This window comes from Seriola aureovittata, chromosome 1 (genome assembly GCF_021018895.1).
Source record: "Seriola aureovittata isolate HTS-2021-v1 ecotype China chromosome 1, ASM2101889v1, whole genome shotgun sequence".
In the NCBI taxonomy this organism is placed as follows: domain Eukaryota; kingdom Metazoa; phylum Chordata; class Actinopteri; order Carangiformes; family Carangidae; genus Seriola; species Seriola aureovittata.
In genome coordinates, this window is record NC_079364.1 from 22,331,894 (window position 1) to 22,347,803 (window position 15,910).

General features: G+C 40.0%; 2 protein-coding genes across 3 annotated transcripts; both read right to left on the reverse strand.

Annotated features, from left to right (window-relative positions):
- Positions 1-364: 364 nt before the first annotated feature.
- wdr76 (WD repeat domain 76) lies at positions 365-7,500 on the reverse strand. The gene is made up of 15 exons (XM_056375437.1): positions 7,316-7,500; positions 6,982-7,092; positions 6,807-6,899; positions 6,600-6,692; positions 5,810-5,868; positions 5,322-5,439; positions 4,837-4,938; positions 4,385-4,425; positions 4,066-4,219; positions 3,380-3,538; positions 3,078-3,193; positions 2,828-2,926; positions 2,548-2,700; positions 2,404-2,457; positions 365-2,305 (listed from the first exon to the last, which is right to left on the reverse strand). Exons 1-15 carry the CDS (start codon positions 7,364-7,366, stop codon positions 2,050-2,052), a joined length of 1,659 nt encoding a protein of 552 aa, XP_056231412.1. The 5' UTR covers positions 7,367-7,500; the 3' UTR covers positions 365-2,049.
- Positions 7,501-8,038: 538 nt separating this feature from the next.
- LOC130170747 (pro-cathepsin H-like) lies at positions 8,039-15,886 on the reverse strand. 2 transcript variants are annotated; one of them, XM_056378345.1, is made up of 12 exons: positions 15,714-15,886; positions 14,843-14,874; positions 14,640-14,745; positions 14,430-14,500; positions 14,238-14,342; positions 13,458-13,544; positions 10,314-10,369; positions 10,103-10,184; positions 9,873-9,941; positions 9,470-9,576; positions 8,764-8,892; positions 8,039-8,676 (listed from the first exon to the last, which is right to left on the reverse strand). In XM_056378345.1, exons 1-12 carry the CDS (start codon positions 15,787-15,789, stop codon positions 8,601-8,603), a joined length of 996 nt encoding a protein of 331 aa, XP_056234320.1. In that variant the 5' UTR covers positions 15,790-15,886; the 3' UTR covers positions 8,039-8,600. The 2 variants fall into 2 exon arrangements, with proteins under 2 accessions (XP_056234320.1, XP_056234329.1); XM_056378354.1 differs by lacking the exon at positions 8,039-8,676 and having other exon boundaries at positions 8,779-9,256.
- Positions 15,887-15,910: the final 24 nt, after the last annotated feature.

Here is a 15,910-nt window from a genome sequence, read left to right on the forward strand (position 1 = left end):
GTAAGCTTCCTTCCTGTACCCTGGCCCTGTACATGGAAATGTCTCTGTAAGCATGTGTTCTGCATTTATTACCTCCAACAAGACTGCTTATTTCCAATCACTGACTGAAGACTGGTGTACTCTATTTATGAATAAATATAATCTATTCTTGACATCTAGCAGCTAGTGTGGCTACAAGTTCAATTTTAAATTCACAGAAGAAAACAGTCAACAGCAGAACCCAGATCAGCTCAGTCTTTCAGCGTCCCTGCTCTAAAACAACAGACTGGTGGTCACTGCTAACACACGCTATGCTTTTATGTTACAATGCTGCCATCTTAAGGGCCCACAGACACTGACAATAATAATATTCATACTCAAAGCGTTTGGGATAAAAATGTCTATTTATTCTTTTGGTTCAGAAGGCACATATAAAAAACAAAACAAACAAAAAATATTGAAGGGATTCATTTTAGAAGTTGCTTAGGTTCTGTAGGACATTCGGAATGTAACAAATAGTAAAAATAAGAAAACAGCAGAATCAACAACGAAAACTTCTCAATGCCCATACTTGATCACTGGCTGCCTTCAGTATCTGTACAATGTTTTCAAACTGTTGCATTTGCACTTTTTATTTTCAATCCCACTGGCTGTAATTAGTAACCAATTAATTGCTGGTTCCTGATTAACAGAAAGAATAACAAGAAAGAACCTATGTGAAGTTGAAGTATAAAACTGAAGACATAATTTGAATGACAGATCACTTGTGTGTCATAGAAATTCTACATAGTGACATTAAATACACCTCCATCTGAAAAGGTCCAACAGCTGGTTAGTCAAAATCCTCTCGAAAAACAAGATGGCAAACATGACATATCTGGGTAATTGAAAATTTCCCATCAGGTGTTAAAATATTATTTCCAAGGCACTGATTATCCCCTAGAATAAGAAGGAGGCAACAATCAAGCACAGCTGTACACTGCCTCCAAATCTGGACCAAAACTGAGCTTTTTCGACCATTGTACAAGCACTGCACAAGGATTAACACATCCTCTCCAGCACGAAGGCTGGCAGTGGCAGCATCATGCTGTGGGCAATGCTTCTTTGCAACTTGCCTGACAGCTTGTTGAGGCAGAGGGGGTGAAATGAATGCATAAAAACACAGGTAAATCCCTGAGGAAAACCTGGCTGCTGTCTGCAAGTGAACTGTGACTTCTATTTTCTAGCAAGACAACAAACCCAAATATGAAGCCAAATCTACACAGGAGTGGCTTCAAAACAAATTATCATCTTGAAGTCCAGACCTCAAGTCAGTGCAGAATTGGAGGCAGAACACTGTTTACTCAGTCCTTGGGCAGTTTTGCAAATGGAGAAGAGCGCAGTGTCCTCCTGTATGCTCATACAGACCCATCCACACTGTAGGCTCAAGGCTGAAAGGGGTGAATACAGTGGTGTTCTACATTTGTGCTTAATTTAATCTCAGTGGCCACTTTATTAGGTACACCTGCTCGTTAACGCAAACAGCTAATCACACGGCAGCAACTCAAAGCGACGAAGCATGCAGGTATGTGCCAAGAGGTTCGGCTGTTGTTCAAACTGAACATCAGACTGGGAAGAGATGTGATCTGATCATTTTTTATAAACATTATCAAACTTGGAGGCTTTGATGCCTTTCACTGCATCTCCAACAAGAGCAGGATGCATCACATCTTGACGATCTTCAAATACACCTACTCTGACACTACTTACCCTATGTAGCAATAGCAGCATGTAGCAGTGTAGTTTGTTGTAAATAGTGAGGAAGAAAGTTCTTATACTTTGTTACTAACACTGCATCAACTCACAGGGGATGAATGTTTATACTCTACCTGTGAATGTAACATACCTATGAATATGATTAGTGACTTATAAAGTGTAAGTTGATATTTAAATTACAGGTATGTTACTTATCTACAATAAGAGAATTATGAGGAAAAAGCAAGAGACAATATTGTCACTTGTTTTCCACAGTGAGATATTCTTCTACCCTGCTGAAGGCAACCAGAGGTACGTCATGTTTTGGTCTTTATCTTAGTCAGAGAAGACATGCAGGCGTCCTGATGAATTGCCCCCCAGTAAGGCGTTCCTTGTGGGGTGGAAAGCAGTGACGGACAGCACGGTGTTGAGGTTCTCGTCATCCATGAAGGTGTGCTGGGGCCGGCCACTTTCATGGAACACCTGCACCTTCCGAGGCTTTGACATGCTTGCCACCACAAAGCAGTCTTCCCGTTTGGGGTCCCAAACTGCTGATAGTTTGCTCAGCCAGCGGCCTGTTTGCATATCATGTCTGGAAATTGAGAGGACGGGTGGTAAGTAAGTAACTCAAAGTGTGTAAAATCACAACTGATCTGATTACAAAGTTTAAGTTCAATTGAACGGACGTACCTGATTTTTGTCAGCAAGGGAGATTTCGTAGTCATTGCAGATGTGTCATATATCCTGTAAATAAAAGTTCATACATTGAGCAGGGATTGAAAAATAAACATAGTTAGTACAACAAAATTATTCAAAGTGCTGAGCTTCTTCCACCTTATATGGTTATCCATACAGGAAGTGAGAACTCTGTTCCCTGTGCAAGGGGAGAAATAAGCGCTGGATATGCTTAAAGAGTGTCCATGCAGCTGGGAGACCGCCTGGCTGTTGGTCTTCTTCAGACATCTGCTGTCGTAAATATTCACTACCCTGCACACAAGATGAAAAAAACATTCATCTATTAACATCAAAAAACAGACTAACACCAGATAGAGAACTTAAAATCAAACAGATTTCAATAAAAAAAAAAGAAATAAAAATCAATTATCAGCCATACCTGCTTTCTGCAACAGCAAAGTACTGCTTCTGTAAAGGATGGACGCTAACACAACGCACAACCTTTGGGTCCAATGAGTGGAGGGACTCGTGAGAGTTTCTGCAGAGAAATGAATCACTAGTGTGATAATGATGATAATAATTATATCATTAAGAGACAAGACTTGTTCATCCACCCTGTTATTCTTCAACCATAGAAAGACACTAAAACACACTTCTACTCATCACCACCACCACCAATAATATATTACCCTGGGGTGCGCCTGTCAACGATGGCAACTTCTCCATACCAGTTCCCAACGACTAGTGTCGAACAATCATGTGACATGAAGTCAAAGGATTTCAGGCCATCGTCAATGTCATACACCTGGAACAATAAACAAACAACCTCACGTCAAGTGGTGAAAGAGGATAATTTGGATTTGGAGTAAATGTGCTGGACTGATAATACTGTAATCTTTTCAAAAGTCAAGTTTGCATTCAGCCAGTTTACCTTACAACCTCTATATCTTTTTTTAAAAATGTACATTTCATGGAAAAAATGTTATCTCACATCATCAAAGACGGCTTTCTCAACATCCATGCAGCGTAGAGATCCGTCATAGCTGAGACTCAGCAGGTGTGTGGCATGAGCCCTGGAGAACGCCATGCAGCCCACCGGACGAGTGTGAGGCTCAAAGAGCAGCACGCCATCATCACCCCAGTCACCACTCTGAAGGAATTGACACATGCAGAAAATGTGTGCCAGTTCCCAATGTGGCTTTCGAACATATGAAACGGTTGTGACATTTAAAGGGACTTTGTGTCCAGTAACCAGTGCTCTGCTTCCAGGAATTTTATCTTTTTTATTTTTATTCATAAAACATAGCAGGTTAAAGACAACGTGACCAGGGCAAGATGAAAGGGAGATTAAGTAAATGAGTCGATGCTGAAAAAAGTCAAATGTGTAAAAAGCCAAAAAATCCCTGGTTTCCACAAGCTGGTGGACCAATACAATTCTAAAAACCAACAGGTGGTGAGAAATGCATCTATGACGGCATTTTCCTGTAGCTCTGTTGTTTCTTACTCAAGTGTTAGAAAAGTATATCAAGGCCTGTTGCTATGAGCTTGTTTTGAGCACAGTCCCTGCCCTCTAGTGATCAAATACCTACTTTCAACAACATTCAGGCCAGATCCAAAAAAAAAAAAAAAAAAAAAAAAAAAAAAAAAAAAGAAAGAAGAAAAAAAAAAAAGACCTACCAACTTCCAGAGGCCAACCTTCCCCCACTTGTCTCCTGCGGCCATCAACAGGCTGCTGGTGCAGGGGTGGAAAGCAGCAGAGAAGATGCGATCCTTCACCACTTTGGCCACTCTGTCCTCAGTTATCCTCATGTTCTTAAGAGCTGAGCTGTACCTGCATCAAGACACCAGTGTAGATTGTCAGTATCAACATGTTCAACTGTTTTCAAAAAAATGTGTTTACCAATATATTAGTCTCAAAGCAACTCATATGGCCTCAGAGGTGGAGCCGTGGCTTTTTTTTAACTGAAATGTCAGAATCAAAAACTTTAAATCTTACTCTTTCACATCAAGCTCCACCTTTTTTTCTTCTGTCAAGTCCTATGAAAAGAAAAGCAATTTTAAGATTTACCAATTTATTCACAAGCTACATAAGTAAACAACAATTACTAGACCAACAAAGATGCAACGCTGCACATCTTATTTTTGGGTTTTTCCAAAAACATTTCAGCTTTAACTATTAATCTGTGTTCTTGTGCTGGTGGCACAACAGTTAACATCACTGCATGTATTTACTATTTTCAATCAAATGAATGGGAAAAATAAGTATAAACTTTACTTTATGTCAGTTCCTTAAAGTTTCAAAGTGTTTTTTGTTATACTGTGCCAGGAGAGCAGACATAGTGCAGACTATTGCAGCGATTGTGATAGCTGAATTTTAAATATGATAGGACGAATCTCAGGGATGTACCAACATCAAACATCACACTGGTCTAGAAAGGTGACTCCTACCTCAGAGCACAGGTCAAGAAGCTGTGAAGGCAGCTTGCTTCCCTCTTCCATGTTGAGTGGATTCATGGGCAGAGGGCCAGCAGACTTTTTGAGTGACGTAAACTTTAAAGCAAGTAAAACAACTACAATGAGCAACAAAACCAGGAAATAAATAGAAAAAGAACAGCAAGAAAAGGAAATGCTTGAGACACAGACGGCAGTGAAGTGGCATGAAGTGAGTCATAATACAGAGCATATCGTAGCTGTTGGGCAGAAACTTCCTATTTCCATATTTCATCCTTTTTTCCATAATTGGTATTGGTCACCTTTTAAGTCTGTCTGTGAGTTTAACTATTTTAGCAATGAAGAGTATTAACAAGAGCTTGTGACGAATTCAATTATTTTAAAAAGATTTTCATTTCCTGAAAAGTAAGTTTTGGACATGCAAGCTTTCCACCCAACAGCAATGATATACATTATATACAGTTATCTATATTAAGCTATACCTCTTTATGGCTTAGCATGCCCGTGGGTTCAGGGGGAAGTGTCAGGATCTCTGCCTCTTTATTTTGGAGACGCAGGGATTTGCGAGCTGGCAGCGTTTCTTTAGCAGCAGCCTGTGACCTGCCATTACAGAAACTCAGCGTTATGGTGACGTCAAGAAGTTTTCTGACTTTTGAAACTAACACACAGACAAATGAAATTGGAAATAAAAAAAAAGAAAAAACAAACCCTCATGTTTAAAAAGATGGAAAAAGATGTAATATTTTTACTTAGGGACTTTTTTCAAGAAATCAATTACTTTCAGCCAGAGGTGAGCGTAATTCACACATGTGCAACATGCAAAACACTCACTATTGTGTTTTGGTCACTACAGGTTTTAAATTTCTCTGTAACACTCCACTTCTATATCTCACCATTCCTGCCAGGTGCCATGCACCCCCTCCCACGAAATATTTTATTCAGAAATTATTGTTACTGTTGCCAACTGTACCTCATGAGACCCCTCTGTGACGCCTTTGGCCGTGTCAGCTCCTTGAGCTCCTCTGTGGCCTTTTGACAAAGAACAATAGTTATTACTCATCCTATGGGTTCAATGACAGCAAGAGGAAAGAGTCACAAGATGGCCGTAGAGAACTTCTGTGCAAAATACACACAAACAGGTTACTCTGACCCACAACTTCCCTTCATGCACGCAAAGGATCCAATTCGTTTGGATGGATTTGTTGAGGGGATGTGTTAGTACAGGCCTCACTTTAATGAGAATTTAAAGGTTATACTATTTACAGCACACTATTGATACTGTAGGCTGATCCAAGGCTTCCTTTGAAATATAACTAAAACCAAGTAAGGCTTGTGATAATGTCTTAAATTCAAACTGATGATGTGGGTAATTTTTAACTAATGACTTAATTTCATTAATGCTGACTCACTACATTCCATTTCCTTTCTTGTGCTATGTTTGTCTGGATTAATCAAAGTATCACCAGTCAAAGATTGTGACTTCTGGGATGGTTGGGCGTGTTGTTGGATGACATTAGGTGTTGTAGCTATTCTGATTTTAATTAAATAATTAATTACGTCCAAAAGTCTGAGGCCACTTTTCCATTCAAGAGACACAACTGTATATATTTATTGAGAGTTGCCATGAGAGTATTGTCAGATTAGTGAGGGATTCACAATGTCTGTAAAAGCAAATCTTCCAGCCCTACAGCCAAGTGTCCATACATTCATGAAGACATGGTCAACCCATGCGGCTCTGAGGATCCCACCTGTATACCTACCTGGAATAAGCTGATAGATGACAGGAAGGCTTGGTTCTGTCTGATGTTCTCCAGTCGCTCCAGTTCATATGGTGAAAGTCCTCCATGTCCATTCTGTGTTACACAAAGACATAGCACTGACACTCTGTAGAAACTTTGAATACCTTGTCACATGCAAGACAAGAATGGTGGTGTGTATGATTAATTGTGCAGGGTTTTCACACTTACAGATGTATACTCCACATCACTACTTTCAGCAGCCTCTTCCTTAAGGTCCAGTGTCTTCTTCTGGGTGTGTTTGTCATCCTGCGTTTTAATTCTCTGTAAAGAAAACGTTGGAATTAATAACAGCAAAACAAAATGACTTATTGGTGTTTCTGCGTGTTTGTGGATTGTCTCTCACCGTTTTCTTCTTGGGTGTTTCAGCTGAGGGAGAGTGTTGAAAGCGTTTAGGTGCCAACACATTTCGAGATGATCGTCGGACCTCTTCCTCGAGATTCACAGGGATCCTTTCCTGCAAGGTGTGCTCTATTAACAACGGACGTAACACCTGACGTACACTAATGCGTTAATTCAACTTTTCTAAAGAAGCATAAATTTTAGGGAGCACACTGAATTTACGCCAAAAAATATGCTTGCTGATGTTTACCTTAATGTTAAATCATATAAACACAAACAGCTAAAGATGACGTTATTCAGCGGCAAGCCAACACAAGCACAAAACTCGAAAAACTCACCACCAGTTGTACTTTCACAACAGCTTCCCTTGTTGCTCGCCTCGTCGACATATTAGTGCACTTTCAACGATTGGTAAGAGCTATTTGTTCGAGAGAAATGCGAGTACTTCACATATGCACTCACCGCTAGTCACTGTGATGATAATTGAGGGTAGTGGAACTATTGGCGCCACATGCTAGAGATGTTTTGTAACTAGCCCCTCCCCCCATGTTGTGAAACAGAATACCGGCAGCTCATTGGTTAGAAAACAGAACGTCATTAGAATAAGGGGTTGTTCTTTGCTGTCAACAACCAATGAACGCCTTTCAATTTGATTGACATCTCATCTCTTGCTTCCTGCTTCGGCCTCCACAGTCAGTGATAAAGTCGCCACCTTTTGGCAGATTTGGGCAACAGCAGTGACAGTAAGCAGACGCGCAAGTCAAGATGTGTTCCCTTATCCTGCATTAAATATGAAAACCTGTTTTGTATTTTATTCTAGTTTACGTGTATTTTTCACTGTCCACTCACTGTGGTGAACAGCATTCTTTTTAACCATTCAATGTAAAGTGATATGTAATAAAAGTGTAATAAAAAAAGAACAGCGTATTTTGTGAAAACCATGAACATGAAATGTCATTTTGTTACTACAAAACAAATATTTTTGGCTTTGGAAAAGCAGCCCAAATCAAATGAAAACAACTTCTGACCTTAAGGAGAACAGAAAACACACAACACGGTAATGTTGAGAGAGTAAAAATCAATTTAATGTTTGTAAGAAACATTATGCAGAATACATTTAAACCAAGTAAGGACACTTTGACAAACAACCAGATCTGATGCGACTTCTTACAATTATGAAACTGTTATGGGAAGAGCTGACTTGTCATTATGAGACAGACTGAATGGAAAGAACATACTGCTGGAATGAACACAAACTGTTCAATCAGCTCCATCATGACAGCTGCCCTGTTTAGTCCACACCCTCTGGCATATAAAATATGTTTCTGAATTTTTTCTGATGTAAGATAGTTATGTGTGTTCATATTTAGTCACAATCCAAGAGCTTTTGCCAAATTACAGCTCTTTAACACCTGAGCTGACACATTTCTTTCCTCTTATAATTGGCTTTATGTTTTCTTTTTTCTGTTTTGAGTCCTTAGTTTATGTCAAGTCCTTGGATCAGCCACAAAGATTCTTCAGGAAACGTGAAAACACATAAATATCACAAACACCAACTTCCCATCACGTGGACTCCATTAAGGTTGTTTCATCAGTCTTCCACTCCAGTTGCCACATTGCTCCTCAGACTGAAGGTAGAGGGTAGGAAGAGCATACAGCCAGTCCACACATGTTTTTTCCTCGCTCAATCAAAAAATACCTGATGGAATAAAAATAAAAGGTATCCATGGTCCTTGAAAGCAGTAACCAGTCATCACACTGAAATACACACACAGACTATATTTACCCGTCCTTTCCCCAGGCTGTGCCCCAGGAGTTCTTCACAATCCAATATGGCGTGCCGTTCTCCTCAGTGCCGTAACCCACAGCCAGAACCGCATGATTCACCCTGTCTGCTGTGCTCTTACACTGGGTGCTAAACAGACAACAGTGATACTTTTAGATCAACAGAGTGCATGTCTTTTGCAGAGTGAGTGGGCTGCTTTCCTCCTTCAATATCATATCGCATCCTGCCTGTGCGAAGATGTGTAGTTGTTTCTGTGAATATTTTCATGATCGACCCGTGAAACAGAACTGAAGAAAAATGAATAAAATCTAAATAATTAAAAACTGGCTCATTTGTCTCTATCAAGTCCAAAACATTAAACTTTGGTGAAATGTTATCACATCTGAGTTACTATTATGAGAAAGGGCAGAAAGTTGTAGTGATGTGAACCACAAGCACTTGTCAGTCCATGAATAGCTCCTTCTCAGGGATGTACACGTTCCAGACATCCATACTGTGGATGGGTAACAAAGGGAATACAACAAAAAAAGCAACAAAAATATATGAATGCTGAATGTACAGAGCTAAAAATGCAACCAATATTATCATTGTAATTACTTCAATAGAAAAAAAGTTGAAGTAAAAAAAGTTTGAAAAAAGTATTTGCTCTACTGTGGATGTAAGCAGATTTCTGATTGATTGTTGAGTTGTCAAGGTCTTGTCTCACCTGGTGTAAACACCGTCTTTGTAGTGCAGAAAGTCAGCCGTGACGTCAAAGCTGAAGGTCACAGGATTGAGCCTGGCCACAGCATCGACCATGGCCTTTTCATCAAACTGTGGATGGACAAACATACAGGAATTTTAATATGAAAATGAACAGATTTGGTTACGAGGTAAATTCATTGCATTTTGGGTAAAATGTTAGCAATGTAGTATATCAGACTGTAACAAGTATTCACAGGGGTATGACACACTATTGTAAGAAAATAATGTGTCTATACTAAAAATGGCCACTTCTTATAAAGTTACCAGCATTGACATGGTTAACTGTAACTTTGTGACCCAGCAGGGATTTCTTAAAGGGCACTTGTACAACGTCTTACACAATGTAACTTCACAGCTTAACTCACACTTGTTATGTTGACGACATCCAGGACAAAAGCAGCTGCTAGTGCAGGCTCAAAATGGCAAGTGTCATCCTAAAACAGGAAGTAAAGGTATTTATTAAGATAAATAAAAATAATAATATATATATATGTATATGTATGTATGTACGTATGTATGTATGTATGTATGTATGTATGTATGAATGTATATGTATGCATGTATATATATAAACTTTACTCCAGAAAAGCCATACATGGCCTTTATAGGGATAGTCCTCCTCTGTCATAAGACCCTTGTTGTATTTGATGTACTCAAACGCCTGGCTGGGAAGCCCACTGAAACAAACCAGGATGTTTTGTTATTTCACTGAAGACCGATCAGTTATTGCTACAACTGGTTAAGCCTTATACACAAGTATTCTAATAATTAATGTAAGTTTAAAAACATATAAACGTCTAACTTACCCCAGGCATCCATGATTGTTAAAGTCCTTGGCGCAGTCTATCAGCTGCTGCTCAGACTAAAATGGAGATAAACAAATTGCATTATGCCTTTATACACAGGAATAGGTACAGCCACACAATGTAAAGTGGATCCCTTCAAATCTCACCACACAGGTCTGATTGCACAAATGCTATAATAAAAAACAAGAAAGACAAACTTCTCTTTTGGGAATCTCTATTTTAGAATTTCCACAACAAATTGGTAACAAGGATGGGATGCTGAAAGTGAACCAGTGTCAGGTTCATTGCAGGAGGAAAAGCTGCAAGCAGGCAGGAGTCTGGGGCGTCTGACAAGCTACCAATACCTTCACCGACGACACCTTCCTAACTGGGGTCACAACCATTGTCACCCGTCTAGCCCTGGAGAGGAGAAGAGGCCAGCCCACATGAAAAAGGCAGGAGGAAGAAGAAACGATGGGGGATTCAGGAGGAGGTGAGGGCTGCCACACCACATTACTTTCCTGATTTGTGATCCATACGACATCTTGGCTCACAATGAGCTCCTGCCCAACAGCACTCAGCAAGGGAATCAGCAGCTACAGCTACACCACCACCTGCACAATTGCTTCGTGGCAGGAGAACTGCCACAGGCAGGACACAAGAAAGACAGAGGGATCCTGGCAACCGCTCTACTTTACCAAACTAGCTTTAGGTGAGGCCACAGGGGGACACTTCCATCTTCTTCACTCATTCCTGCAGCCTCCTATAACCTGCTAATGTTTCAAATGGCGGGACATCAAGGACAAACCTGTGTGTTTCGACCCTGGATTGATAAGGATATGAGTGAGAGAGCATCAGAACTCCCTAACCTAAAATCTGCAGGTTAGAAACAATATGCTTGAAATCATAGCCTTCTATAACCACCACAGCAGCTATCACCGAAGCTGCTTCAGCAGCATGGCGCCTGTGAGGACTGACAGTGTGCGGGGTCAGAGACAGATACAGGGACAAAAGAGAACAGTAAGAACACAAACACTGACACACATCAATTAGTTCAAGATGCAATGCAGGCACTGGAGCAGAAACAGGAAGTAGACACACACTCACAGCAGCCAACGTATGAAATGTATAAGTCAGCGTAGGACAAAGCATTTTTGACCATAGTCAAAACAGTATCTGTAAATAAAACAACTGATTTGAATCCTGCTGCAAAAATGAGAGGCAGTGGCATAGGAGCCAGTGGTGATACTGTAAAAAAGAACAACTGGTGACAATGTTGTCCTTTGAAGTTGAAGGTGAAGTTCTCGAACACTCAAACACTTATTTTCTCCATGCTGCCCTATGAATCTTCCAGGAAGGGATTTGAAGCGACGTCTTGACATTTTCTTAATGTGCACAGAGCAGGGAATTCAGGTCAAAAGAAAACATGAATTTAGCAGAAAATACACCACAAACAGTAAAATACAATCATACTTGAACTGCTGTTCATGTATGACTGGCAGTTAAACGAGCTCACAGCTGCATGCAGGGACAGGATGTTCAGTACCTACAGTAGCCGAAACTGATTTCCATTACACCATGCACATCTCACATGACGCGGGGTCTGAACAGGGCCTTTGAGAAAGAATGGTTCAGAGAGGATTTTGTAACAGATAAGTTGACTGTAAGATGGCTTTACTGGAAAACTGATATCCGCACGGCCACTGTCACAGCCCCGGCTCAACTGACCAAATACCTCAAAATGTTGCAGCCAATGTGCCGCCAAGAGCAAGCAGAGACAGTAGGAGGATCTTGGACCATGCATGAGTAGTTGCAATAACACACAGCAGTGGGAGGAGACAGGAATACCACAGGTATTTTACAATCAGCGCTTGTACAGAACACGTACAGAACATTGTGTACAATGAGTTGATGGCCAAAAGAGGTGTATACCTACAGTACAACCACAGAGCATGCGCAGATACACACATCGGTAATCTCTGCTAACTGTCTCATCACCAGAGCTCTCAGAAGTCCCACCTACACTGTGAGCACAGAGGGAGTATGACATAGGCCTAATTAAAAATACAGGGCCTGTAGTGATCTGATTATAGGCCATGCAAAGAAAAAGAATAATTTAAACCTGAAGTATTTGAAGGTATAACACTCATGTTCAACTCTTTGCTAGCAACAGGCATTATCGTTCCATGTGTGATGTCTCCAGTCAGAACTCAAGAGCTGCAAGCAGTAAAAGCAGCAGTTCTTGCTCAAACACCAAATGTTCCTAGTCCACACACACTCTTGTCACAGGTACCCCCAAAGTGGTTTTCAACTGCTGCGCTGGCAAACAACAGTCAGTATACTTTTTCAGTATACATAAAGATTCTCAGTACTGCTTTTCTTTCTCCTTTAAAGGCAAAAGTTTTACGCTCACTTGGTTATGTCGAGGATTTGCGGGAGTTCAACCATTTACAACGCAGCTTCAAAGGGAAACCTTGAGCAGTTAACACTACCTGGGGGGAGTGCACCCCTCTAGTATGTTGATGACCTCATGATCTGCTCTTCCACAGGGGAAGCCTAAAGAGACACAACGGCACTGGTGTAACATGTGGCTGACAATGGTCATAATCTAGTCTTAATAACTACAGTGGATTCAAAGTCCAAGACTCAGCTTTGTTAGTTCCTCATGCTGTCTCAGTGACTTTGCTTGAACAAAAGACTGCACATTTGTCAGCAGCATGTTGATTAACAAACAATACAATCTGCTTAAAATGCCAAACATCACAGTGAAACATTGAACTGTCCTTAATCCAATTAACCATGTGTGCAGCCCCAAAGCAGATCTCCCAGATGCACGCCGCATCATGCTGACCTCAGGCTGTTTGTGGACGGCTCTTCTTCCAAGGATCCAGCCACGGGTTTGAGTAAAGTCGGCTATGCTGTTGTTACACCTAATGAAACTTTATGCTCTGAACCCCATCACATTTCTCTGCTCAAGAGCGAACAGTTGTCCTCTGCACTGCTGACAACACGCACATATAGGTTAAGTCACAGCCTTATTTGTCTCCTACCCCCAAAGTGGATTCCTCTTGATGATGAGTGTGATAGTGTTAACACGTTTGTCCATGCCCTTTAGATCTATTAAATGAATGAGTTGAGCATTACTAAATAATAGTCAGATTTTACCAGAGATATTAGCTTCCCAGTGGCGATGGCATTCACTGACTCCAAACAGCCAGTGGTGGAGAAAGTCCAGCAGCTTCCACAGTGACCCTAAAGACGCAAACACGACATAACTCAAACAACTGATAATTCACTTATGATAAAAAGTCACTGCACGGACTTCACACGTGAATGTAAATTGCTTGTGAAAACAGTTGTAAAACGTCCCCTGTGCTACAAACCTGGTGCAGGCTATGGAGAAAAAATAAAAACTTTCAGCATTCACAATGCTGCTCATGTTGCATGATGGGAAAATATTGGATTCAGAGCACAGAATATATCTCAGTCTCTGCTACATCAATTTAGATTTTTTTTGTTTAATATCACACATTCCCAAACTGTATAGAGGAGCAATGCTAAATTGGTGGAGCACCATTTTAAGCAAATCTAAGATATCCCACTTCTATTACATGATGTACTACCACATTAGAAAGCAGTGACAACACCATCTTGTTTTTTCTGCTGTCTTTGACACATTTATCTTGCAATTTTGGCCATTTACTCTCTAAGTCACATCCCAAAAAATGATGTAACATCAGGTTTGATTAATGTAACTAATTGTAAATGAAACTTTTTTTCAGTGCTCACAGTAAAATCAAAGTGGTTTATAGAAGAAACAAAGAGTGTTTCTGCACTGAAAACCACAGTGACTCTGATGACTGATAATAAACACTGATGCTTCCTGATTCTCTCACTAAATTGTGGTGGGACTTTTTTTGCCTGTCCTGTACCATATCATGATACCTGATTCTTCACGGGAGTCACAAAGTTGCCTTTCATCCTCCAGTCCACAAACTCAGGGTAAGGACCTGTCCTGCTGACGTGACTCCCTTTAGTAGCTGAGCAGTTCTGCAAGAGACCAGAATCATAACATGGCAAAGGAAGTCCAAAAAAAATTTGAATGCATAAAATGAAATGTGTTACAATATATCAGACCTGTGGCTCTGATAAAAGGAAGAATTTCCTGAATTCCTCGAATGTCATGTCTGAGAACTGATTCAGGCCCACTAGATGTGAAAATGAACAGCTGTGTGAGAATAGCATTCCTTTCATAACTCAATGATACACATCATTTTAAAATTGGCAGGTCATCTTCTGTTAAAATAATCTACACATTCAACATTATGAGATAGTTCTGTACTGTACTTGTGAAGGAGTGATTCCCAGCATTATGATGATCGACTGCTCTCTCATTGTCAGTGAATATCTGGAGCCGGTGGTAATACTCTTCGGTGTCGTAAACTTTGTTGTGCTGTACGTCAAAAAGAGAGATATAACAGTATACACATAGAGCAAACTATAGGACAATTAAGTGTACATTTTCAGTAACTTTGTTATCATGAACCTACCTGTGACATCCACTGTTTGAATCGATGTTCCTCTGATGGGACACAGAATGAAGCCCACAGTAAGTAAAGCAGCCTGATACTCAACATTTCAAACTTTCAAATTTAGGCCTGAAGTTGTCATCATTTATAATCAGTGGGGAAAAATAACTAAGTACATTTACTCAACACAAGTACAACTTAGAAGTACTTGAGTGTTTCCATTTCATGCTACTTTTTTTCCAGTTTAGGCTAGTACAAATCAGGGGAGTTCATATGAAATACTTTTTACTCCACTGTACTTATCTGGCAAATACTTGTAATGTGTAAAATTAAATATTTAACAGATCATATGATTAGCTTATAAAATGTGCTGTATGCTAAAATAAGCACTACCGGTTAAACTATGAAATTGCTCAAATTTGCTCCACCTTGCCAAACACAGTTTTATGATATCCTACTACACATGAATGCAACAATGATTATCCTATAATATAATTTTAACACTCACAGGCACCATTTTTAACATCATGAGCACTTTTACTTTTATAACTTCATTTAGCTAATACGTAGCCTACTTTTACTTATGACATTTCTAATGCAGGACCTTTACTTGTAATGGAGTATTTTTATATTGCAGTATATTAGTAGTAAGTAAACGAGCTGAATAACTTCCACCACTGCTTAAGTTGGATAAATAGGATATATTTATATATCATGTTCTAACCTTTGATATTGTGGAAACTTTTTTTGCTGGAAACATTAAGATGAAGTGTTAAACCTGTTGAACTTTGAAATTCGTTTCAGCGAGACGTTTAGAAAACAGCGAAATTTTGCATTTAACGAAACTGAACGGAAAAAAAACAAGCGACACACTGCACAAGTCTTTACTCACCTTCGAGTAATATCAACGGCGTTGAATGAACAAAACTAAGAACGGAGGTGATGAACCAAACAACAGTAAGCGCCATACTTGCCCCATAAGCTCCGACAAGATTAGAGGGCGTCACATGACTTGGACCTCCTTTTATAAAGACTACTTAACACCCGATGCCTCTATTCTTCCCCCAGCAAAGCTATAACCAAATGGGC

Excerpts from the sequence above, each read along its gene's own strand:
- wdr76 (XM_056375437.1), bottom strand. The coding sequence starts at position 7,366 with ATGTCGACGAGGCGAGCAACAAGGGAAGCTGTTGTGAAAGTACAACTG. Across the intron at positions 6,900-6,981 it reads AAACACCCAAGAAGAAAACG|AGAATTAAAACGCAGGATGA; the intron begins GTGAGAGACAAT and ends TTTTCTTTACAG. Across the intron at positions 3,194-3,379 it reads AGAAAGCCGTCTTTGATGAT|GTGTATGACATTGACGATGG; the intron begins GTGAGATAACAT and ends TTATTGTTCCAG.
- LOC130170747 (XM_056378345.1), bottom strand. The coding sequence starts at position 15,789 with ATGGCGCTTACTGTTGTTTGGTTCATCACCTCCGTTCTTAGTTTTGTT. Across the intron at positions 13,545-14,237 it reads TGACTCCCGTGAAGAATCAG|GGTCACTGTGGAAGCTGCTG; the intron begins GTATCATGATAT and ends TTGCGTCTTTAG. Across the intron at positions 8,677-8,763 it reads ACAGCCTGGGGAAAGGACGG|GTATTTTTTGATTGAGCGAG; the intron begins GTAAATATAGTC and ends TTATTCCATCAG.